This window comes from Passer montanus, unplaced genomic scaffold, assembly GCF_014805655.1.
Source record: "Passer montanus isolate IOZ18808 unplaced genomic scaffold, ASM1480565v1 scaffold11, whole genome shotgun sequence".
NCBI lineage: Eukaryota > Metazoa > Chordata > Aves > Passeriformes > Passeridae > Passer > Passer montanus.
In genome coordinates, this window is record NW_024357613.1 from 18,011,507 (window position 1) to 18,038,441 (window position 26,935).

Below are 26,935 nucleotides of genomic sequence, written 5' to 3' on the forward strand. Positions count from 1 at the left end.
CATAAGCCAGTCCTATAGATGTTTTTAACATTTACATCAAACACAGCCACAACTGTACACTGTTCTGGGAAACAGAGATATATTTAATAGACTCAAGAACAAAATTTTTTTTCAGAACTCTAACCCAGAACATCCATATCTATTGTTGCCCACTTTTTTTTAGGTTATTTATTTTCTCCTTTTAACAACCACCTCTGTGAGATATTACAGAGAGTCACCACGGCTTAGTTAAATGTTGACACTGGATAAACAAAACAGATGCTTTTAATCTCTTACTGAATTGCCCTCCATTTCTCCTGTCCAGCCTAACCAGTGTTTTCTTCATTTGTTCCCAGGAAAACTGTCTTTAGTGAGAATTTCCCTCCACTTCAGAACAACACCTTCTTTTCCCCTAAGTGGCTTCTCTGCTGCACGCAATATCATTTACATTTTCATGATCCACGTTAAACTGGCAAGGTAGTCACTAGAGATTTCATCTTTGGCAAAGTTTTGTTTACTTGGACATAGCAACTTGTAGCTATGTGGTCCAGCTGTGTGAAGTACTTAAAAAGTGGGGAAAACAAGACCCTTCATGTAGGAGCTACTGGGAATGCAGCTGGCTTACTGAAAATCCAGTCTGGCTTCTCCAACTCCTTAATTTATTCCACTGCTTTGAAAGTGCTGCTGAAGGGCGGTCACCTGTGGTACACCCAGGCACTGATACTGAGGCAAACACTATTTAACTTCTACAGTAATGAGCCACGCAGTGGTGCAGAGTACAGGTTTGCAAAGGGTACAAACAGGAAGAATGGTTCATGCATTAATACAGGCGCACTGCCATTCAGAGCAGCACTGACAGGATGGGCCATCAGGAGTCACCTGACGTTCAAAGTAAATGCCAAGCCTTGTACCCTATGCTGGAGCAGTAACTTCATGCACAGTATGGGTTCAGTACCAAGTGGATAGAAGATTTGCAGAAAAGCACTTGGAGGTCTTGGTGGACAAACCAGACACGAGCTTCCACCATGGGCAATTCTGGACTCACAAGTACAGGAGAGACAAGGGCACACTGAAGCAAGTCCAGCAAAGACAAACTAAAATGATTAAAGGACTGGAGCACATTTCAGGCAAGGAAAGGCTTAGTGAGTTCAGATTGTTTAGTCTGGAGGAAAGAAAACTGGGGGGTAGGGAACGAGTAGGGAACAAAGACTAAGGCAGGCAGACAGTTGCCTGTGACACTTGGGAACAGGACCAAGAGGCACTGAACATAAACTGAAACACAGGAAACTCTATTGAAATATAAGAATAAATTTATTTCATTATTTTACTGTGGAGGTGGTTGAATACTGGAATGGGTTGCCCAGAGAAGTCTTGGAGTCTCCAGCCCTGAAGACATTCAAAACTCAACTGTATATGAGACTTGACAACCTGTTCTAGATGATGCTTACCTGGAGCAGGATGAAGTCCAAGGATTGCATCCAATCCTAGCTTTTCTGCAAATCTGTAATTTAACCCATTCTAACAAAATTATCTTGAAAGTAATTTACCCTGCTTTCCCTACCCCTGCCTTCAAGTCATAATTCTTGTAGGATATTTCAGTGCTCCCTATTGATGCCTATCTTGACTAGCATATTTTAAAAATACTTCCTATCAGCTGATTCCAAAGTTTTTCATAGACCACAAAAAACCCCAGTAGGTTTACTGCACTTTTGGGAGGGGTAACTAGTAACCCCTCCCTCCACAATAATGACTGAATGCTTCTGAATGCTAGCTACTATAAACTGAAATGTTCATGTGCCCTTTCATACCCCAATGTGCATATCTTAAGATGCCTACCTAACATATTTTAGTGCAGTAAATGTGTTACAGATTTAATCTCCTTTAAGATAACTTTCTGGAAAGTATGCCATCACAATCTTTAAATGCACATCACATTTTAGCCAGTTGCCTAAGTTCATACTTCTTAAATTATACACAATGTCTTAGGAAAGCATGAAAAATGTAGACCCATAATTCTTTTCCTTCAGTGAACTTAAGAGTTACATGAAACTTCTGCTCCATACATAATTCACATCCTTTCTTAAATACAGAAACTTCGTTTCCTATTCTCTATACATTGTCAGGATGTGATAACATATTCCCACTTCATGTAGTGGAATAGATTGTACCAGTTCATAATTTTTGAGACTGAAAGTATTTGAAATCTACTTCAGCTGAATCATCATCCAACTTGAATGAGGTGATTCCTATATGCATTCTCCTATATACTTATTTTTATTAAAAGCTGTAGAGATTGTTTATGATGATACCTATATAGCTAACCTTTATCCTCTCAACACAGTGACCTCACTGCTTTTCCTCATTACTTGTAAGGCATAAAAAATAACCAATAGTTGAAGAAACCTGTCTTTTTACAGGTTTTATATTGCATGAAAGAGGAGGTGTTATTTTTTTTAAATTGAGAAAGTATGACTGCTTCAAACTTGATTTCCTGAATCTCTGTGCAAGTTTAGTAAGCTTTTAACTTTGCAGCATATAGACAGTGCCAAATTCAATTATTAGGGTTGTGAACCAGAAAAATACTTTAGTGCAGTCCTGTGTCTCAAGGAATAACCCCAGCAGTTTTTACTGCATATGCTAGAACAGCATATTTTAGATAGATTTTACTCTTTCTGGAAGCTTGGTTCTAAAAATTACACATTTCCTCTTTATTTATTGATAAACTGTAATAATCTACTTCAAAGCTGAAGCCCTCTAGGCCACTAATTTTGGAAGATCCTTAGTAACTCCACAAAACCTAAAACAAGGATTTGCCACTTCTCTTGGCCACTAAGATCATGAGCCTCATGAACAACTATTCCTCCATATTACCAGTTGCACAACCCTGGTAAATATTTGGGACTCAATACAGAGATTGTCAGTCAAGATGAATATTCTGTTCAGACATTACTTTCATAAAACACCACACTCCAGGGCATTTCTCCATGGCTCGTATTTGCCTCACTTATATTTATTGCAACCATTCTGAAGAAGCCCATCAAGTCATTTATTTAAGCATACAAGTTCAGATTCTTGGGGAAAGGTGTTTGTGTAATTGCAAGCTGTGCTCTTTTAAGAGTGTTCCAGGAGCTAAACTAAAGGAGTGTAAGCAGTTTAACGAGAGTCCAAAGCAAACAAAAGGTTTAGCAGTCTTCAGGACTAAGGTGGTTACAGACAAAACTGTTCTGCATCCTCTACCCTTCAGTTCCAGGATTGTTGGGTACAAAAAAACCTTATGACGAATATAAAAGGATTTGCAGGTGCTGCAAAGCGATGATCAAGTACAATTCCGAAGGGGAACAATATTCCCAGTTTTATGTCTGTGCTACCTGAAGGATAGTTTTATCATCCCAAATCACCTCTTGTGACTTGACCTACGGCAACTGTCTGTTGCTAAATACAGAAGCAATGCAAGCTCCCACTTGCACTTCAGAAGCTTTCAAGAATAAATGAAGTCAAAAAACACAGCATATTGCACAGGAAACTCTTCTTGTTACTGTAACTTAGATGCACCATTCATAAAGATGCCCTAATTGTTTCACTGCTATTGGAATTCAATTTATTCTATGCAAATTACACCATTCACAACTTATGTATGCCTAAAAATCGAGAATGAGGTCTGGCAGAAAATTAATTCCAGGACAGTAGTATTACGTTGAAGATATTTAAAATACATTTACTTGCCAACAGCTATTGCTGCTCCTAAGCTGATTATTCAAAGAACAAAACCAGTTCTTTCCAATAAACAATATCACATCCCATGTGTTATTCACAGGACAAACATACATACATTGTTTCATGGTATTAGTCTCTGAGGTCTTTCTGTAAATTAGCCACAAGTCTGCACTGGGTCTAAGCAAGAAAATGAGAGTAACCATTTACTGATAATCCACTTAAAACAGCTGAGTAAATTATATCACACATTTAGTCCTGAACAGTGATAGAGAACAAGCATCTCACATTTTTCCAAAAATGACAGATCAGAAAACTGAGACTATATACATTTTAGTAGATTTAAAATATTTTTAAAGCCCAGTTGCTTTCAGTCAGCATTAGATTATTCTAATGTATATTTGATTTCTACTTAAATGCACTATTCTATTTTAAATGTAACTAGCCAATAAAATCACAGATGCTTTTAATGAACAATGAAAAAAAATTCATATTTGCATGTTTGATGGCACTACCAACCTCTGCACAAATTTTGTTGTTATACTGTGCAACTCTAAAAATCAAACTTAGTAATACAACAGTCTTGTCAGAGAACAAAAGATCTTCTATACTTAAGAATAATAAAATAGAAGATTTGCAAAAAAAGACATTTGTAACTCATTGTAGCTAATGAATCCTGACAGTCAAAACTGAACCTTGATATATATACTCCCAGGCTTCAACACACAGAATACATTCACGTTGTAACAAATTAATCCTGACAGTCAAAAACTGAACCTTGATATATATACTCCCAGGCTTCAACACACAGAATACATTCACACAGATGTACTGGTAGACAAACTTGAAAAGCTTATGAACCCACCAAAATAAAACTAATAGAAATATTGTGCTGCATGTTTTAAAATAATCTATTCAAATATGGGAAGTTTTTACCATGAGCAATTTGCAACCGTGGATGAAATCTGGGAAAGCCCCTTAAATTTTCATACGCCACCTCAGTGCAATTACCACATTAAGGAAAGTGACCCTTAGGCATTGCAACCCTCTTTTTGCACTTCTGTATCACCTGCTTATACCTAGAAGGGATTCACTTTAAGAAAAAACAATATATGTATGCACCTCTAACTTCAAGTAGTCCTAACCCAAGCTGAAGGCATTTCCATTTCAAACATGACAATAAAAAGTGTGCTAAAAAGCTCACGTGTCCCACCAAGAATTGTAATTTTGATAAAAAATAGGGTACAAGATGCTCTTTGTAAATATCAGTAAAGAAATTTTCCAGAAGAGCAGAAATGCAGAGTATCAGACAAGCAGAATGGAGGCTCAGCTTCACCTTTTCTTCTTCTTCCTCATCCAGGCACAGGCCCAGTAGAAAGACAATCACTGAACACCAGCTGCAGCACTACAGGCACACGTGAGCTGGGCAAGGGCCAGAGCCAGGGAGGATAACCCAGCACAAGCATCAGACAATGACTGGAGGTGCTACACTAGTGCAGCTCATTTACTATTGTGTACTTTTAGGATCTGCCATAACTGTGACTACAGATTGTCCATCTCAAACCTGATCCCTTGTGGTCCTCAAGAAACAGAGTTTACTCTGAATGTGTACGACTCATCTACTGGTAAATTATTGCAGGATCAGATTTTGTTCCCAGAAAGATTGTCATTTACACTAGTCAATGAAAGAAAAGCCCAAGTAGGAACAAATACTCAGCAGTAACATGTATGTATCTCTTCAGCTTGTCTGGATTCTATCCTTGCTCCTACGGCAGGTAAATGAGTCATCTTACTCTGCAATATGATAAAGCAAAATCTGATTACTCCTTCAAATATATTAAGGCAGGAGTCAACTGCCACATTAGACACCAAGGTTCTCTGTTTAGAAAGATCTTGAGTTTCTTTAGAACTTTTTTAAGAAGTACAATTTTAAATTCTTCTTCCTACTTTCTATTTTGGAATAAAAGTAAAGAAAGGTAACTGATTTGTAATTCAAACCACAATAGTATTTTATGTCTTAAGAGAAGCAATTTTCCCCCATTTCAACAGTACTTAATTAAATACTCTTCTGTACTTCCCAGGTTTGCTTTTTTTACCCTTCTAAAATGAAACCATCATTCAAAGATCCATTTTCTCAAATAGGAAATGAGGCATAAACTCTCATGCTTTACATCTATACTTGTCCCTGTAAAAGTTCACTGCCTATTAAGGCAGAGTTGAAAAGCTAAGTGTTAGGCCTTAATTCTTAAAGTAGGTACATAGCTGTGTATGTTTAAGCATAAATACAACTATATAATGAAAAATGTATGAACTAGATGATGTATCCCAGAAATAGACGTATGAAAAAACAAACAAACCTAAGAAGACTGTGAACTTCAGTAAAGGTTTAAATTCTCCAAACTCTGTTGCTGGAGAAGCACTCACCAACTTACTGCAGTGAACACACAGCTACAGGATTTAACAGCAGGCTCATTGTATTGCCTGTATTTGCTACCACAGTGCACCTCACCACAAACAACAGCCTGGAATTCAGCAGAAGAAGGGCTCAAAACACCCTAGGATTCCTCATCAAGGTTTACAGAGAATGAGGGAAGATTATGTCACCATAAATAGTAATCCTATCTTACCCCTGTAACATGGAAAAAGATAAATAAAAAAGACTCAAACTGTACTGTTAAAGAAATACCCATGAGTGAAAACCACAAAATAAAGGATCATAAATAAGCCACCTGTTGGATCATAATGCTTTGCTGACATAAATGTAATAGACAACAGAGGTAAAACTTATGGAACCTAGGAATAGTCTTCAAAAGATAGAGGAAAAAAAGCACTTAGCTCTGAGCCAAAAGGTTTTCAAATGTAAAAGACTTTTTAACATGCATAATGTTTGCTACATTTTTCTTACATAGCTTTGAAAAAAAAGTGACAATTCTTGGTTAAAGTGTTTACTTACATTGAAGGCATTAACTGCATTTTTATCATAATACTTCTTCTTTTCATACTTATCCCTGATGAAAAATTCCACAGCTCTGGAAGTAGCTAGTTTAAGGAAAATATGCATTCATATAAATAGTAACATCAACCACTCTACATAGAACAACTGCTGATGCAGTGCCCAAAGCTACACAAAGTTAATCAGTTTAATCTCTGAAGAAAACAATATGACAGAGTATAAGTAACTCAGTGTTTCACAAATAGGACATTTTCACCTGGTATTTATAATCTAGATGGCTGTAGGACTGAAAATACTTAACAATGGTACTCATATATGGTAAATAATTATAGTTCACCATCTTAACTTGGGAAAAAAATACTTTCTCTTCATAAAAGAGGTGAAATGTATGTACCTGTTCTCTGATTTGCATGTTATACCATTTATCAAATGCTGATCATAAACACTTCTCTGAGATCACTAAGTCCTCCATGAGAGTCGCCTGTTAAAACAAACATCCCCGTGGAAGGGGAAAAAAAAGCCAAAACAACTAGTGATAAAGATATTGAAGTACAGATGGAAATAGCAGCAAGCATCTTGCTCTAGAAAATCAGAACTGACAACTCAGTCGCTCAAATGCAAAAAAAGACAGCCAGTTTTTTCCTCAATTATTCTCTCAGCTTCATAAAGCAGCTCATCCAAAGCAATGTGAATATTTTACATTTAGTAAAGCTGGCTCACTAGGATCTGAAGAATACATTTTAACTACTTTGTCCAGCAATATGATTATCCATTCAAAAACTGATACTCCAACTGTGGAAGCTCAGGATCATTGTGTCAAACTTCCAAAGCATTTTTCCTCAATCGATGGAAAGATCCAATTAGCTCCACATACTGTGTCCTAAGATTAACACTGAATTCAGAGCACTCAGTCCCTTCATTCTGTGCATCAAATTATATTGTCAAAAATCACAGTTTCAAACTGTATGCCAATGTCACCTGAAGACAATCAAAACACTGCTTTGCACCTCTTTCCAAATATATATAAATTGCAAAGGGCATCTGAGCCCTTTGAAGGTACAACTGCTTAGTACTAATAGTGTGAAAAAAATATTTACTTGGAAATAATTTGTTATTAGAAAAAACATTTTTCAACAGAAAACTAAAGCTGCAAAAAAGAAAAAAAAAATCACAATGATCCTAAAAGTTAGTTTCTACATTACAGCATCCCTGCCAAGTATCAGGGAAGAAAAAAAAAATGCTTAGAAAGGTCACTCATGTAATTATGAAGCAGAAATGAGGAGGGATCTTTAGCAAGAGATTTGGGCAGATCCCACAAACACATTCCTCCTGTGTCTCCACTTTACTACCTTGAAACTAGAAGTATATTCTAGTGCTACAGGAAGTTAAACACTAATATAGATGAACATATACAAAACTGATCATTACATGCAAGATATTTTCATATTTATCAAAAATAATGTTCAGAATATAAGAATATTCACAAGCAGAACACTGATGACATACTAAGCATCACTACTATTTTGTATTGATACAATGGGCAAATAAAGGCAAAAAACATCCATAAGACAACAGCTTGTCATGAATGACAAGTAGGTAAGTAGCTGCCAAAGTTATGCAAAAATTGAGAAATAAATCAGAAATTGTTGCAATCACCTCTCATGACAATACAGTGTTAATAAAGAAAACACAGACAATTAAGTATATTCAGTTGACTAAGTCCACCAGTTAGTCTACAACTATTCAAAAGCGTAATTAATTCAAGGCATACAGTGTGAAAAAAAAGAATTATTTTGAAAGTCTAAAAATTAGACTTTTGGTCTGATCTGACAAGAAAAGCTTAAAGCATTATTACTTCTTCTGTAGTAGCACCAATGAATGAAAGTTAGCTGCAGCAAAAAAAAATACACATCTTGAAGATCCATTTTTGAGTAAGTTTTAGTCAAAATATTTCGATCATATGGCTAAAATAAAGTTACAGAATATTGCAGCTGGCATACTATGGTGCTATCTGATTATTTTCTTATGAGGATTTATGTTTAATGCAAAAGCTACAAGAATATGAAAAAAAAACTATCTGTTTTGCTCCAGTGCATTTTTTAATGAGGAGTCTAACTCTTCCAAAAAAAAAAAAATCTTCTGTTATAATATATCGAGTGTAGTATCTAATAAACAGAAGAACCAGAATCATCTTTGTATACAGCAAATTTAGATCAAGTTATAACAAAGTTTATCAGTTCCTGTAGCTGGGGAAAGATCCAGCTCACTTCAGAGTAGGTGTTTAGGATCGCATTATAACTAAACAGTTACAATAAGATCAGGTGGAGCAAATCCTACCTAAGGAGTAACTTCATTAAATCAAGAAAAAAAACCCCAGACCTAAATTAATGCCATTATGTACTATCCTAGTGATTCAGTAAAGGTATTTAATGAGAAAAGTTATTTATTGCCAGCAGACGTTTTTGTTTCCAACCCTTCCCGTCCAGGTACACAGTGACAACCACACACAAACACAACTGGTAGCCCTGAGAGAGCTTGGGTTTATTTATGTATTCCCATGCTAGTCACCTAGAGAAAGAAATCCATGCTTTACTGGAGTAAGTTGCAATGGCTTAGTTTACTGTACCATTCAGCTCATTATTTCCTGATCAAATGTTTCTAAACTTCAGATAGCAGTTACTCAAGACAAAGAAAATATTCAAGAGCTCTCCAGTATCACTCTAACTTCCTACAAACAGGGAATTTATGAAGTCAGCTCCTCTGAAAGCAAAAATAAATGGTGCTTGCCAAATCTCATTACAAAGTAGATTTGCTATGACTGAAGTAATTTAAATCTTTTCTGAACTGTTCTCAACTTCCACTGCCATTTCTCATACAACAATATCAATGAAATAAATAACATAAGCTGACAAATGTAGCAGTTCCTTGAAACAGTCATAACATCTCAATTGCATTAAAAGTCACTTCAATGTGAAAGCCAAAACAAAAGGATACTGATCTGTTTGAGGTCTTCGGAAGTTCTCTGGCAGATTAGCTTCATAGAGTAGTCTTGCTTTAGTATTTCCCATTTCCTGCATGCACTAGGGAAAAGTGGTAGAAAACAGTTAGTTCATGTCTGTCAATAGTTTAAACTCTGAAACAATCAGAATGCTACTGTGGAGTGCTTAAAGGCCATTACAAGTTTTTAACTTGGAGACCGCCCTGTGGCCATAGGTACAGGAAGGCTGCCGGGCCCAGACTCGATGGACAGAGCTAGCAACATGGATCCTGTTTGCAGTGTAAACTAACCCATCCAGGGAAAGACAAGCTTTGATCTCTCAGAGTGGCTCTTCAGACCGGGAAGACAAAGAGTAATAAAATTTGCCTGATGGCAGGAAGAGGCTTCAGAGAGGAGCATACCTGGAAGAGTCAGTGCTTGATACACCAAAAGAACACAAACATGCGTCACACAGATGTGAGTGCTACTGTTCTGTTCCTTACTAAAAAGGCTTACAACACTTTAGCTAGATACAAGCAAGAAGTAGCTTTCGGAGTCCCTGGGGTAAGGTAGAATACCTCTAAAATTATACAGAGAGGTACACAACTTCTGAAGAGAGTTTTATGAACTTAGGCTCACTACAGTAGAAGTATGATACACGCAAAAGCTAATAGGATTGTAAAACATGTAAACAGGGCATAATGATAAATGCAAATCCTTTCACAAGTACTCCTGACATCCCTTCCAAACTGGAAACATATTTCAAGATATTCTACCTGTATTTGCTCTGGCGTCCATTGATCCAAGTTGACAGACTTGACCCTTGATATATGAACCCCAAGATTTCGATGTATTCCAGCACATCTGATGCAGATAAAAACACCAGTGTTCCAAGAAGCCCATCTTGGTCCTAAAAGGAATGTAGAAATAAATCGATTATTTTCAAAATTCTATATACTATGCAGATTTTCTCTGGCCTAATTCTATACCAACAAAACAAACAGGCTTGAATAAAGGCTCACCTCTGCCTATCTAGAATATCTATCACTTTTAACAATTTCCAGTGTTAATAATTTTATTCACAGATTTCTGATTCTAAATAATGTCACAAAACATTAACTAGTCAGATTTATCTACAAAGTTGTATGTTGTGTCCACCTCCCCACCTCCAAAATAATACAACAAACAAACTTTCTAAAGCTGGCTTACTAGCAATGAGATTTTTCCTTGCATCTTGAATAATCTTTATGGCTATGTCTCAGATTCAACATCAACAGAAGAAGTAGAAGTTGCTCCTTTTTTTTTCCATTTAAAAGCTTCTTAAGACATGGAATAATCTTTATGGCTATGTCTCAGATGAAGCATCAACAGAAGAAGTAGAAGTTGCTCCTTTTTTTTTCCATTTAAAAGCTTCTTAAGACATGCATCAGTACTTAAATTGAAATTAACTGCAGAGCAATCTTGTATTAATACAACAAATATCTCCTAGAGTACAGGCTCTACAACAGTAGCATGCAAGCTCTTAGGAAACGCTTATATAGAGATTTGCAAAACCAGCTGATAAAAATAAGCATCTGAGAATGATGGAAAACTGATTATGTTCAGTACCCTTGATTTCTAAACTACCATTTACAGCCAAATGGATTTTCTAACAGAATCAGGCTCATTTACTAACCACTATTGTTTCTCAACTGTACTGGCATGTTGAGATAGTTAAAGTATGCTGGCCTGAATTACCACGGTGACACTTAGGATTTTTCACTTAAAACTACTATTCATTCTCTAATTATACACACATATATAGTTTTATTCTAGCCCTGTACATCACTGCTGTTAAAAGTACTACTTTGAAGTCCATCTAGTTCTGAGCTCTAAGGAGTTAAAAGATTAAATAATTACCATCAAAAGCAAGAATGCATACTGAAGAGTTGGAAAACATTTCAAGCAGTTATTTTCTGCTTTTGTATGACAAATGTGCCCCAAGACCACTCCTGCAAGAGCAGTCGTTTGCATTGCAAAATCAATATGTTGTATGAACACCTTCCTGGGACCTACAGAAGAGCTTTATGCTTCCCTCTCCTGATCTTTTGCTTAGGACTGTGTTGGTGTGACCTGGCAAACACCCACAAAGCTGCTCATTCACTCCCCTCTCCTACAGGACAGGGAGGAAAGAGCAGGAAGGTGAGAAGACTTGCAGACTGAGATAACGGTTTTATAAGTGAAGCAAAAACTGCATACAAAGGAGGGAAAAAAGAAAGGGAAGGATTTCTTCATTACTTCCCAGGGCCAGGCAGCTGTGCAGTCACTTCCTAGAAAGCTGTGCTTCAGCACCTGCAACATTTGTTTTGGACACCACTATAAGCAAGATTGTCCTTTCTTCCTTTCCTTGAGCCGTTGTTGCTTGAGCACTTTATCACACGGGACAGAATTATCAATTCCAGTGAGCAGACATCTCAGCTGTGCTTCCTGCCCACCCACCACTCAGCCTTTAAACTCTGGGGAACAGAACGAGAGAAGTTCTGATAGTGTTTAAGCACTGTTCAAGCAACAGCCAAAACAAGGAGGCAGGAGAAATCCTTTCAGTTAGACTCCATTCTTTAGAATTGTTATTTGAAAATCCCAAGACACATTCACAGATCCCCACATCTGCTGCAAGAAGCACTACTCTTACTAGTGGAAATACTAGCAATATTTTGGGTAATCACCTTGCTTTTAATTTATCTTGCTCAATATTTGAAAAAGTCAGAACACTCGATGTCCACTGCTTGACTTTTAAGACCATAATCATTAAAATGACTGGCAGCCTTCAAAGAAAATGCTATTATGACAAAATTAGATTTCAAGGGTCAAAAGATCTAGGAATTACTCACCAAAACTAATACATCTTTTCCCACATGGCAATTTTATGTTACTGCTACTACTAGTCAGGTTAGAATGGTGAGACTGTTTGCACTGTCTTAAATACTTCAACAACAAGCAACCTATTGATCTGCCTTTTTATTTCCCCCTATAAAACATTACAGACACAAAATACTCACTCTTACACTTGGTAGACCTATATTATGGGAAGGCCTCACTTAAAATTTATACCACTTTTAGTTTTAGTGCTCCAGGATAGAGATTTGCAGGTCATTTACCTCCAACCTATTAATCAAGTTTCAGCTAAAATAGTGCACCAGAAGAAACTTAATAAAAAAACCTTCATAGGCATTCCACTAAGGTAGATGAAGTATCTCAGTTTGTACAAAAGATTCATCTAGCCATGACAGTTTAGAAACAGATAAGATAAAGTCTTGTATACCCAGCAGCTTCTCCAGTTTTCCCCTTGAAGTATAACCCATGTGTCTTCTAAAAACTGGAGCCAGTTTGATCAGGTTACTACAGGGACACAAGGTGTTTAAATACAGTATCTGTATGATGCCCAGGTTTTTATCCCTATAGGGTGTTTACACAATCACTATGAACTTTTTACCATGGATGAGTTTCACAACTACACATCACATGAATTCCCTATTATCCAGGTGCTGCCTCAGCAATGAGATCCTAGACAGGTAAATTCTATATATTTGTCTGTAGACTTGCCCTGCCTCAAGTCTTCCTACGAGAAGGAGGACTTGACATGACTCAAGTCTAAAAAAATTAAGAAAGATTGTTAATTGTAGTTAAAAACTTTGTTACCAAACCTTGTTAACAAACACTTGAAACTTTGTTAACAAAAAGTAAGACAACTTCTGAAGTAGATGGCTTTCCCCTGGAAAAAAGCAGTTTTTATTTTTCCAAAAGCTTGAATTTCATTAATTAGTATTTATTTATGAAATAAATTTTGGAAATCAAATATATTTAAGCAATTAAGGAGCAAATTAAACAGTGGAATAACAGGCAAACCTGAGGCCAAACAAAAATATTCATGTGTAACCTCTGAATTTAATTCCGAGTAATGACAATATGCAATATTAAACACTTCAAATAAAAAAATGTTTTCATTAATCCAAATCAATCATAACCACAGTTAAACACTAGGCAAGAGAAGTCACAAAATATTTTCTGTGTGTTCAACATATACCAACTATGCTTGATTTAACCCAACAGTCACCTAAAGCCTAGGGTGCAAACCTTTTTGTGTGAAAAATGTTCAACAGTAATTCAAAGTGATTCAATAAACAATTTACATTTTTGTAAATTGCATATGAAGTAAGGATCCTTATTTCTGTACACAGGAAATATTTTGCACTAATAGAAATATTTACAGGTTTCTTTTTGTTGGGTCCTTAAAGGTACATTTGGTTTCCTTTAAAAAAAATAAATTTCAAGAGTAATTTGGTTAAAGTGCTGAACACATTTTTGCTAGCCATTGCTAGCCAATTAAGATGATGAATATTTGGCTTCAGCAATGAAGACTGGACATCAAGAATTTTGGTGACTGCTATTTTATACTATTTAAAACACCTTTACATGTCATTAGTAATGCTATCTTACCTACCAAGAACTGCACTACACACTGCAACTTCAGCCAGCCAACAATAACATGAAATACTTGTCATGTTTGATGTAAGTTTTAATAGAATTGTAATTTTGTTCTTCTAAAAGCTATTTGAATTTTTACTAGAAGTGCCAATGTGCACTTCAGCAGCTTGTTCCACCATTCCAACATAAAAATACACTCGAAGTTACTTCTTCAGTCATCTAAGATACAGACAACTGCTTGAAAATATTTTCAGTCTCTCTGATCCTTTACTAAAGTTAATTTTAGTAAAAAAGCCATAGGACTGAAAATGACCAATACATATACTAGACTATATACTAGAATACTGTGAAGTCTCTGGAACACTGCCCAGCTGAACAAAGGAATAAACTTCAGCAACCCAAAGACAGATTGCTGCTTCCAATAGAATAATAATTTATTTTTTTTTTCTTCACACTAAACTTTGCCATATTTCTTTACATCATCTACTGGTTAGACCTAAATTCCTATTTCAATTCTTAGCAGGTGGCTGTGAAGGTGTGTGCTGTCTTCCAGAGAAATCATTACAAGATTCTGAATGCATTAGGTCACATACAATTTAAAGAATCCTTAAAATAACGAGGTTATTTTTTTAGGCACACAAGTTTATTGCATGTATTTAGTCTTACTGACAACTGCAATTCAGTTGCCTTCATAAAAAGGAGTGATGAATTTTGACTGGAAATTTAAACACAGCATAAGTGCAAGTTTCTTGTAAGAGCTAAACAGAAAGGTGGATTTGAGCCATCATACAGCTTCACAGAAATTAATCTGGAGCCTTAGCTATTACATCTTAAATGAAAAACACCAAGCAACATTTCTCAATATTTGGCTTAGCAGGGATGGAGTTAACTTGCTGCATTGCAGCTCCTATGGAGTTCTGGTAACAGTAATTCTTTAGCTACAGCTGGACAGTGATTGCACAGTCAAGGATTGCTTTTCCATCCCGACCCAGCAAGCAGGGAGAGGGCAAGAGGCCAGGAAGGAAGAGTCAGGGACACAAGACCCCAACTGACCAAAGGGACATCACAAATATATATTAGAATTCAATCAGGTGCGTAGAAACAGCACTAACTGTGACATATTTGTGGTATTTAAGGAGTCCTTTGCTAGAAACTATCTGAACCCTAAAAATGAAATAAATACTTAGCCACCAAGAAACAACGTAGCCTGTTATATCTTTAAGTTTTCTGATGTTTTAGATAACTCATGAATTTGAGAAAAAATCCTGGAGACTTTATTTCTAGTTACAGTAGACTTCTATGCCAGTATAGTTATTGTATAGCACCAACATTCTCCCTACTCACAGAAATATCTACAGCTATTAAAAAACTGTGAACATTTCAAAAAAACAACTTCAGCTGTTTAAAACTTAAGCAATAAAGAGCTTGAAAGAAATGTACATAATTTTAGATAAAACTCTTCAAATAAGTTGATTTCAAGCCAATTTTTAAATTGCCGAAAAAGTTATCCAATCTCACATGCCACTCTTTCATTCTAAAGTGCACATCAAAGTGTGAATTTTGTGAAAAAGGCATCATTTTTACATACTCTCTGGTTAAGCTAAAGCTTTTCTCTCAGCATATTTCAAAATCTTTCCAACTTTTTCCTCACACTTCCCTTTTTTCAGGATACAATTTTTTGATGACAGATTTCTCCTTCATATTATTTAAGCTGCACTCCTATCTTGCACGTGCTTTAAAAAAGCCATACATACATTCGTGCACGTACTCCCAAATACCACTTTCTTCTCTGGCTCCATTAATTCACTCAGAAAGGACCATGTGTTCTGCTCCACTATTTTAGAAATAAGCTGATTGAAGAAGCCACAATAAAAATTCACACTTTGCTGACAAACCTGCCTAATGCACTTCTACACAATACAACCATCTATTTGTGAGTACAGCTGACAAACATCTTTGGGCAAGAATAATGTTGGGAATTGTAATGCTGAAGCTGGTATAGTGCATTTTCAAAGGAAATAAAACACAAAATACATCAGTGTTTGTATGTCCATGATTTAAGTTTTACTCCAACTGCTTAAGTTTTATTTTGCACAGCACATGCATAGTACTGCATCAGGTACAAAACAAGGCTTATACAGTACAGTTCACTTAAAATGCTTAGGAAAAAGTACTTTTATCAGCATGAGAAAAAATGTGAAATCTTCATATACTAACAGTATATGAATCCAAGCAGCCAATACAGTGTGAAATATTGCTTTAGCTTTCCATTTGATTAGTTAAAAAATCTTTTAACTGTTTTAAACATCTCAGTCAACACTCCATCCTCTACTCTGCTTCCACCTGCAGTAAGAAATTAGTGAGAAATATTATAAACTATCAGGAAAGACTGGGCCAGAGTAGGAGAACCTGTCACACAAACATGCTAGGAAAAAAAAGAAAAAACCCAAAGAAAAACTAAATTAAAAAGCAAGCAATGGAGACCAGAGCAAACTAAATAAAGAGGCAAAAGAAAATGAAAAGTAATTGAACATGACATAACTGGGAGACCTCCACAAATGAACAAGAATAAGATCACTGCAGATTTGACTATAAAGTCGAACAATGATTGTTGCTTTTTGTATTACACCAATTCAGATTTTCCGTCCCTCCATCAGTACCCTAGCAGCTGTTCCGCATTCTGTAACTGCAGTTAATACTGAAACACTCCTTTTGCTCAATACAGGTGCTGACACCTCTCACAAAACATTTTAACTTATAGAGAACACAGAGATCTGAATTAGGGTGAAAAAGCAATCATGAAGCCTTTCAATTTCACACGTGTTGTTAAAGGGAAGGACAACCATTTTACATCTCAGCGAAGAATTCTGCATCGTTTACAATATATGTATAAAACCAACTTACCAGGAAATTAATAAGTTTTGAGACAAAATTTTAAATTAAAAAAGCTTGTCAAAACTAGCTTTAAATATGGTTTGTATGATAGAGGTACATAAACATAAAGCTAGTTTTCACTTTACATTCTTACAGTTACCAGTTAGAAATTCTATAAAGAAGCAAACCAAGAATTACACTTAACAGAGTGCTACAGACAGTATTAGAGATGCAAAGTTAGTAAACTTATCTTGGGCCAACTTATTTAAAGACTTCTGACAGACTACAATTCCTTTTTTCGCTCAACAGCACCCTGCCTGTCCTTTACCCAGAAGTGCAGTCCCTTTACCCAGAAGTGCATTTGTTTCCCCAAATCCTGCGGCTGTTTAACAGACTTGATTTCCCAAAGAACTGGCTCCATCTTGTGGAACAGAGAATTAACTACAAGAAAATCTACACACCTGACTCATCTTGAGTGGTTGCTAGTCAGTTCCCAAAAACTATCACTTTTGGCCAAAGAAAGCCTCAGTCGTTGCATCAACCCAAGCACACCCCATGCTCTCTCTCTTTGTATTACTCCCACACCCAATTCATACTGCTCAAGTGCTCTGCTACTCGAAATTTCAACCAAGTTACAAAAGAATATATTTAAAAAATATCTGTAACTTCTCCAAGCTGAGATACAAATAAAGATTGTGAACAGCAGACAAGCACCCTTTCACAGCAGGTAGAGAGAAAAGAAGAAAAACCAAGTAAGCAGCAGTTGTATTTTATGTAATTCAATTCAATACAAGAAGATCAGAGTCAACACAAAACAGTCCCTTCTCCAGTGGCTCCTCAGAGAAGAATAAAAGAACAAGGCAGAACTTACAGAGATTCCTCCAAGTTACTCTGCTCAAAATATAACACATTAGAGACAGCAATTAAATCAAAATAATACTGAAATGCTCCAAACAAATAATTTACTATCATGCTTTTTAAGTCTAATCCTGTTGGTTCAAAGACCATCTCTTACTAATTTCATTGGTGGTTGCTTAGCTTTTCACACAAAAGGGAGATCCACCATCTCCATTTCTGATTCACAGACTCCTTGGCTTGATGGGGTGGGCGGATTGAAACAAATCCTTCAAGAAAACAGCACCCACCACCCCCAATATGAAAAGCTTAATTGCAATGTTAATGTCCACTGAAAGAGACTCTGTGAATTAAGCAAACCTTTGAAAGAATAAAAGATCTCACATAAAGATCTTGAAGCAAAGGAAATCACGCAAGAACCACAGTACAAGAATCTTTATTCTAGGAAATGTTCTTCAAGGCCCTTGAACCTTAAGTCTTGAGACTACTGATAAAGGACTATTTACTCGTCACTTGAGCCACTGAATTAGTTTCTGATTAAACAGAACAAATAGCCTGAAGCATGTTCTCATGTCAGTCACATCTACTCTAACATTAAGTATAACTTCCTTTACAGTAGAAGAGGTTTCCTTGCTTTATTTCCATACCTACAACTGGGAAAACTACACAAGCACAGTCTATGTGCTTTTAAGGTGTCAAAGTATGCAGCAAAATACTTTTTTATATAAACAAAGGCAACAAAAGGCATAAATGGTAGTTGTTAGCAGTCTTTCACAGCTGGCTTAGTAAGCCTGTGTTCAAAGAGTCAAGACCAGAATTTGACAACTTAAAATTTACCACATTTAGAAAAGTATGACAGAAGCTCAAACAAGAACTGTTTAAAAAAATGTTTTCATATTTTTAAATTAAGTCCAACTCAACAGCATGAAATTGCTCTGAAGGCAGAAAATTCAAGTACACTATTCCAGAGCCCAGATGAATAGCAGCTAGATTCATGTGGTTCAAGGTATACTGAAGGAACAGTGGGAAGACAAGCCTTAGAAGAATTGCTTAGCTATTTTTAACCAGTGTCTCATAGGTGGTAAAGAGTTTCATGGCCAGAATTCCTCCAAGTTTGTCTTTTGGTTTGGATAACCATTTTTCATGAAAGCCATCAAAAAATCCATTAAGTGCAGACCTATTCATAACTCCAAATAGGCTCAGTAGAAGTACCATGAATGAAACTCTTCCCCTGCACAACTCTGTCCCACCTCTATAAGTCAGAGAGAGAAATATGTACCAGTTTCAATTACTCCTTCAGCTCACTTAGTCATTTGCTTCTGTAGCATCAAAAATTGCTAAAAGCACATCAAAGAAATTTCAAGTGTTGTATAGAGCCCCACCTAGAAAATAAGTACAGTGAAATAAATGTTTCTTCAACTCTGTGTTTAAGCCACAAAAACAAGTGGCTGACTTCATAACAACTTTAATTCTGGAATGCATCCAAGTAATTTCAAACAGCAAATGCTTTACACAGAAAATGAAGTGTGGAATATGCAAGTGCAGTTTGTAAATCAGAAGACTGGTTGGTTACATTAGCTATTGGAGATACACAGGTATTGCCAGCTTATTCTTGAAATGAACAGGTCTTTTCCTTGTCTAACAGTCATTTGGCACAAGCAATCTAGTAAGATGACAAAGTGAAAGAATTTTGTTTTGCCTTATTAACAAATTCATTTTCCAAAATAAAGTAATTTTATCAAATATTATAGGTGATTATAGGACATACAAGCTAAGTTGTGAAATAAAATACAATATTTAGATTTCACAGTTAAGTTATGTACACAAATACACAGTTGATCCCTCCTCACATAAATTACAAGAAAATGGAGATTACAATGTTTTTTGGGGAACTGTCCCCCAGAGACGTCCTATTTATCTTAGAAATCAGATGACAGAATTTAAAAAAAACACCTAAGTCGATAAAAAACTTATTTTTAATAAAAATATCTGAGCATAACTGAGTGTTTTGCAAGGAAACTTCCTTTGACACCATCTCCCAAAGTTGGCATTCCTGACTTGGAAGTACTTCACACCTGAGATTTCACCCATCCCCACACTAGCCAGGTAAGCAAAATCATCAGCAACTTCTGAACTGCCAAGAGAGCAGCTCCTGACCCTTGGCTGGCAACCACGCCTGGACAGCCTGAGCACGTGTCAGTGACTGCACAGGGAGAACACATGCACAGGACACAGCCACAGCACTCCTAGCAGCCTTGTGGGTGCTACAGCACCCTTTAGAAAGTAAAGTCAGTGCCCCAAGCATCAGAGATGACAGGGGTGCCAACCCTGGTACATTCAATAGCCTAAAAGCCTCAGAAATAAAATTTCAATTTGGCTAAGGGGTAGCACTCCAATTTTATCCTGCCTGCTCACTCGTGAAGAGAAAGACTGCTTGTGTCAGAGTTCAGGCTGCAAGAATAAGGTGTGCAAGCTGTCATTTCCTGTTAGCAGCATTTGGTGCTTTCTAAAAAAGACAAGGTTATGTAGCATATTACAGTATTAGTAGGAAGCTTCTGGGGCAGGTCTTGACTGCAATTTTCCCTTGTCAGCAAGGAAATGCTAAACCACTTACTGTTTTAAGTTTACAATTCATATTCCTTTTATATGCAGAAATAAAAGGAAAATGGGCAACAGTGAGCCCTTACAAAATGTTTTCATAAGCTGATAGCTAAGCATTAACTAAAAGCATCACTAAAAAGAAATTTATAAACCTACACTACTCTGTTAGGATGTAACAACCCCTCTGCACACCCAGGCAAAGGATAAAGATTATATAAGCACCTGCTTAAGAAAAAAAAACCAAACCTTCAGTCAGTAATTGAAGTTCTTCCTTTAACTATGACAAAAACCTCAGAGATAACATTTGTTTGCAAGACAGGCTTATCATAGCCTGTTCACCATAAACAAGATTGAACCTTTCTCTACAAGACATTATCTAGCAATTGCATTAATCAGCTTTCCTTTACCTTTTCCCTCCAAATATAACTGAAGAGATCCTTAAGTAAACACTCCACAAACTATACAAGCCCTGTGCAGTCCTCAGAGACTCCAGAGATGTGCCTTCTCAAACACAACAAAGAAGGTAAATGGACTCCCATAACCCCTCCAACAAGAACCTAAATTTGATAAAAGATGCAGAGAAACCAAAGATTGAAGGTTCTTTATCCAAGAGCCATAGAATCAGAGTCTTTAAGGTTGGAAAAGACAGCTTAAAGGTCCACCATTAACCAAACATGGCCAAGTACCACATCTACCTGATCTTCAATTCTTCTAGGGATGATGATTCAGCACTTCAGGCAGTGGAGCTGGGCAGCCTGTTCCAATGCCTGACCAACTTTTCAGATAAGAAATTTTCCTCAATATCTAATCTATATCTTCCCTGGCACAATTTGAGGCCACTTGCTCCTGTCCTGTCACTGGCTGCCTGGGAGAAAGGGCCAACCTTCACCTGGCTACCTCCTTTCAGAGAACTGCAAAATTATTAGGGCTCCCCTAAGCATCCTCCTCTCCACACTAAACAACCACAGTTCCCTCAACTGCTCCTCACAGAACTTGCATTCCAGACCCTTCACCAGCTCCACTGCCCTTCTCTGGACTCACTCCAGCACCTCAGTGTCCTTCTCACAGTGAGGGACCCAGAATTGGACACAGGATTTGAGGTGCAGCCCCACCAGTGCCAAGCACAGAGGGACAATCACTGCCCTGGTCCTACTGGCCACACTATTGCTGACATGGGCCAGGATGCCACTGCCCTTCTTGGGCACACCCTGGCTCATGTTCAGCTGCTGTCAACCAGCGCCTCCAGGTCCTCTTCCATCAGGCAACTTTTCAACCACTCTGTCCTCAGCTTGTAGCACTGCAGGGCGTTGTTGCAACCCAAGGGCAGGACCCAGCACTTGGCCTTGTTGAACCATCTCACAACTGACCTCAGCCCATGGATAGAACTTGTTGAGATTCCTCTGTGGAGCCTTCCTGCCTCCTTCCAGCAAATCAACAGCCCCACCCAATCCGATATCATCGGTAAGCTGACTGAGGGTGCACTCAAGACACTCATCCAGATCATTGACAGAGATATTAAACAGGACTAGACCAAAGTTTGAGCGCTGGGGAACCCCACAAGTGACCAGAAGGATGTGACTCCATTCACCACTCTCTAGGCCTGGCCACCCCATCAGCTTATACTGAGCAAAAAGTACACCTGTTCAAGCAGCCATGAGCAGGCAAAGTGCCAAATTTCAGCCTCTAGACAGTCGAAATATACTGAAATCTGTAATGACCAGCCAGATTGTTTCATGTACCAATCCTCTCTGCTATATTTGTTTATGTGGGGATGGAGTTTATTTTCTTCATAGAAAGCCATAGGGTGGTGTGTTCTGAATCTGTGACCAAAACAGTGCCAATAACACATAACAATGTTTTAGCTATTCCTGAGCTATGCTTACATACCATTGAGGCCTTTTCTGCTTCTCAGACTGTCCTGACAGTGAGGAGGCTGGGGGTGGGCAAGAGGCCAGAAGGGGACACAGCTGAGACATCTGACCAAAGGGACATGGCATACAACACTGTGCTCAGCAATAAAAACTGGAGTAAGAAGGAGAAAGACATTTGAAGTGAGTAACTACATAACATGTGACAGAACTGCTTTCCTGGAAAAGGCTGAACACCCACCCGCTGATGCTTAATTCCTTATTTTGCCTCGCTTGTGGGCACAGCTTTTGCTTTACCTGTCTTTATCTCAACCCATGAGTTTTCCTTCTTCTTACTATTCTGAGTCTCTCTGCCATCCCACTGGCATCCACATCCACTGCAGACATTCATCTACAATCCTCCTCTACATACTGTCTCACTTCCTCTTCAGGTTATGTAGAACAGATCAAGTAGATTTTTAGGCTGCACCATTCATCTCATCTGTCTTACCTACAGAGAGCTCATTAACCCACCCTCAAACACTAATATATCACAGCTGTCAGGCACAGGAATGTTGCCATCTTGCTGCAAAGGTTTCATACCTTCTTGGTGATTTTCATGAGCAGCTCCTCACAGCACTGGCTCCTTCTTCTCAGCACAGCCAACAAACTCCATCTCACCTCTCCACCAGCCAACCTGCTCTTTTATAATACCCCTCTTAATTGGATCCAGCTGTGGCCTATTAAGGGCAGGCTTGTTCTCTTTTTTGGTTTTTTCTTTTTTTTTCCTTTCCACGTATAGCAAACAAACCATCTGTTTGGCACTCCATATGTTATTTCTCGTTGTGTCCCCAGCGACTCACACGTACCTAAGGTGTCAAAATCTGTCAGGTCCAGATCAGGCAGCTTAACCTGCTGCTCTCATTGTTACGCTGGGCTTCATCTCCAGCTGCACCTTGCCCCTACAGCCCACTCCCAATCATGTCGGATTATTGTGGAGATGGCCACTATACATTTTTAGAGGGCTTCTCTTACATGTTGTCTGTTCAGCCCTGACTCTGCCTCTCAGAGCTCCATGTTGCTGTTGTTCCAGTGCTCGTGTTGCAGTGACTTAGCAAACCACCCCCCGTACTCCTCAGGGGCCATGCTATTGCTGAGGCACCCCCTGCTGCCGTGGCCATACCATTTGCCACTTCTGTCACACAGCTTGTATCCTGCTGCACACACTGCCAGCACCATTCTGGGTCCTTGATCACGTCAGGGCCGCCAACTGTTGCCATCTTGCTGCAAAGGTTTCATACCTTCTTGGTGATTTTCATGAGCAGCTCCTCACAGCACTAACTCCTCCTTCTCAGCACAGCCAACAAACTCCATCTCACCTCTCCACCAGCCAACCTGCTCTTTTACAATACCCCTCTTAACTGGATCCAGCTGTGGCCCATTAAAAGCAGGCTTGTTCTTAATGCTTGGTAATTCGCACAGCTGTAACTCCTTAAGGGTGAGATTAACTTCACCACTATCTCTATTCTCCTACATTTTATCTATCCACACAGGAACAGCGTACCTCACAAATGCAACTCTGGTCTTGACCCCTGAGTTTACTGTAATGGTATTATCAATCTTCAGAGCAGAACTTCCAGTGGAGCTCAGGGTACTAAATGAACAGAAGACTGAGGAAAAGAACAGGCTGAAGAGGACAGGCAGAATCACACCTTTTCTCCACTTGAAGCTCCAGTGTCATAGACACAAACCCTCCCCACAAATGCTCAGGACCTGCACGTCAGGGCAGCTACACCCCACTACTGCACTCTGCCCAAGTCTCAGAAAGTGGATCCCACCTTGGAGTGCTTCAATACCCCTCCCTGAATCTAGGTTTGAGCCAATCCACACAACTGAAGGCATCTATGCTCTGTGAGATCTATCGTTTAAAGAGCAGGTGTTAACGTCTGTATTTCCTCAGTCAGTGAACAAAAGAACTATAATCTAGGCATAAATGGACTTCCTGAGGTCACTTAGATTAACTTCATATCTCAATCAGATCTAATTAAATCATGCTGCTTAGAGCTTTGTTCAGCTGTTCTGAACAATTCTAAGGCGTATTTCACCTTTCAACTCTTTGAGGAAAAACTCAGTCCAGTATTTGAAAATTCTGTCATTTGTAAACACAAAGTAACTTATTTATACACAATTCAAATGCATCATGCTACACATTCAAGGTTTAAATGTGCTTTGCAGTTTTCTAAGGGCATCTTCTTGCTTCCTAAAACTATGCTGGTCTCCTGCATGATGATACTAAATTAAATATAATTCAAACTAACCCAGTTAAACATTCCAGCACGACAGACAATCATCAATACTCAGACATCATTATATCAGCTACATGTGACTGAGAAAGAGAAGAACAAATTTGCTTTTAAGTAGTGCTCTTCACAGCTGATTTAACTAGATTTGCATTTTAAAAAATTGAGAGAAAGTGGGGAGGGTTTTTTGTGCAAGTTATTTTTCCAAAGTGATCTTCTGTATTTTGTGTAGAAAATAAGTTGTAGCTGCACAGTATTTTTCCTCAAAGTATCATTTTCTTCAGATGCCAGAAGAGAAACGGAATACAATACCAAAGCAATAGCTGCATTCAATCTGGAATACTGACTTGTGAGTATGAGTTCAAAGGAGGATTAAGGTTGCTTGAGAAGTTCTCGATTGTCCAAATTTGCTCTCAAAACTTTGCAAGCCTCTCAGGCATGAGATCTTGGATCTGTTGTATTTTTCAAATTTTCACTTAAGACCAAACACTCTACAGAATCCTTGTGTTCCATAAATACATTTTTGGAGTAAACTTTTTAAAGCAGGGACTCCATGAACACCTAGAAAGCTCCACAGAAATCAGTGAAAAATACAAGTGTCAAGGGGTAGTTAGCATTACTTCTTTCAGTAATGAAAACTGCAGAACTATGCAGTTGCCCTATGCTGCAGAACACCTAGAAAATGGAACCAAGGCTTCACAGTCTTTGTAAATGAAAGTGACAGTTACTTTGTACTTAGAACACACAAGAAACCCTCAATAGGTTGTGGTGCATAAAGCTTGTCTGGTCATCATGCACCCACCAAAGAGGAGAAAAGAAGATAAAAACCCCCATGGGTCAACATAAAGGCAGTTTAATAAAGAAAAGCAAAGACCATATGCAGAAGTAAGAAGAAAAATATTTCTTCTCCTATCAGCAGGTGATATCCACTTCCTAGGAAGCGAGGTGTCAGTACACAGTTGGTTGCTCTGGAAGACAAACACCCTAACAACAAAACCTCCCCATTCCCCTGCTTCCTCTTAGCTTTTACTTTGTCACTTGTTACAGCCTGTCCCTTAGGTTTGTTTGGATCAGCTGCCCTGGCTACATCTCCTCGCAAACTTTCACAAACCTCCAGTCCAGTGGCTTTGAGGGGAGGCTGAAGGGACAGCCTTGATGCAGCACTTGCACTGCTCAGCACCAGCTGAAACACTGGTGTGCCATCAACGCCCCTCTAGAGCTGCAAAGCACAGCACCATGAGTGCTGCTATGGAAAGTCACCCCACTCTCAGAGAACCCCAGTACAGCAGCTCAGCGCATTTAATGTTGAGGATAAACCAGGTATCACTTGACAATGAGAACAAACACAAAAAGCCTGCACTCAGTGTCTTACCTCTTGCCTCTTTGGTTTCACTCCTGCTTAAGTGCTCAAGCACACTTCTTCTGAAGATCTAAAGGGTGCACATAAAGTGTGGCATCTGCCATGTTTAAAGGGATATTTCTGTCATTCTACAGATAATAGGCAACTGAACAAATACCCCATATATATATATACACACACATCTTAATGGGATAATCAGTCCCTATATTATAAAAGCATCATTATTTATCAATACATTGGTTGCTTTTATTTATTGTTATGAATGACAAATTTAAACCCTAATTACTTCAGCACACACTGCCAGGAGCTTATTTCAAATGATCATCCATTTCTGACCATCCCTCACTGCCATATCTGCAAGTTCAGCTGCATTCAGAAATACCAGGTTACATGATAAATGACTTCCATTATCTTTTGCACAATTTCTTATATGACTACTACAGACTTTAATCATACCAATGAAGTCCTATACTATGAAACTTTACTCATTTCCATTCAAAGACTTCAGTAAAAATGCATTACATTCTTGTACAGCAATCAATAGCTGAATGTGGAATTTTGCATTCCTTTTCACATCCATGCAAGAGAGAAAGTTACCTACTCCATTTTTTTTCTTCTTTTTTTAAACAAAAAAATCATAGCCTGACACAGCTTTTAGAGAAAGATCTGCTCCTTCACCAAACCACACCTGCAAAATCTGTTGCTTGGCAACATTGCCTCCAACTCACATACGGCTGTCAACAGCTCCACTCCGGCAAGCACTGAGCTACAGTCTCTTTTTCTTCCATCATCTACCAGAAACAAACACCTTTCCTGAATAGAGGAAAGGGGCAACTGACAGTTTAGGACTACTGAGACAGGCAAAACACCAAAACCACAGAGACCAGCTTCCCCCGTAAATCTCATCACAAACTCCATAAGCTACAACATCAGCACTCCCTATATCCACGTCTATCACAGACTTGCAGCACAAGGATGTTCTCTGTTCCTCCTAGTTCTTCTTCCTCTTCAGAT

General features: G+C 38.1%; 1 protein-coding gene across 2 annotated transcripts in view; it reads right to left on the reverse strand.

Moving 5' to 3' along the window:
* SMAP1 (small ArfGAP 1) overlaps nt 1-26,935 on the reverse strand; it is a 92,636-nt gene that overhangs the window by 54,099 nt on the left and 11,602 nt on the right. For both annotated transcript variants that reach the window (XM_039730745.1, XM_039730755.1), the window contains exons 2-4: nt 10,397-10,530; nt 9,638-9,723; nt 6,644-6,719 (exon numbers count right to left, since the gene is read on the reverse strand). In XM_039730745.1, the coding sequence (XP_039586679.1) occupies nt 6,644-6,719; nt 9,638-9,723; nt 10,397-10,530 (296 nt within the window). The remainder of the gene's footprint in view (nt 1-6,643; nt 6,720-9,637; nt 9,724-10,396; nt 10,531-26,935) is intronic.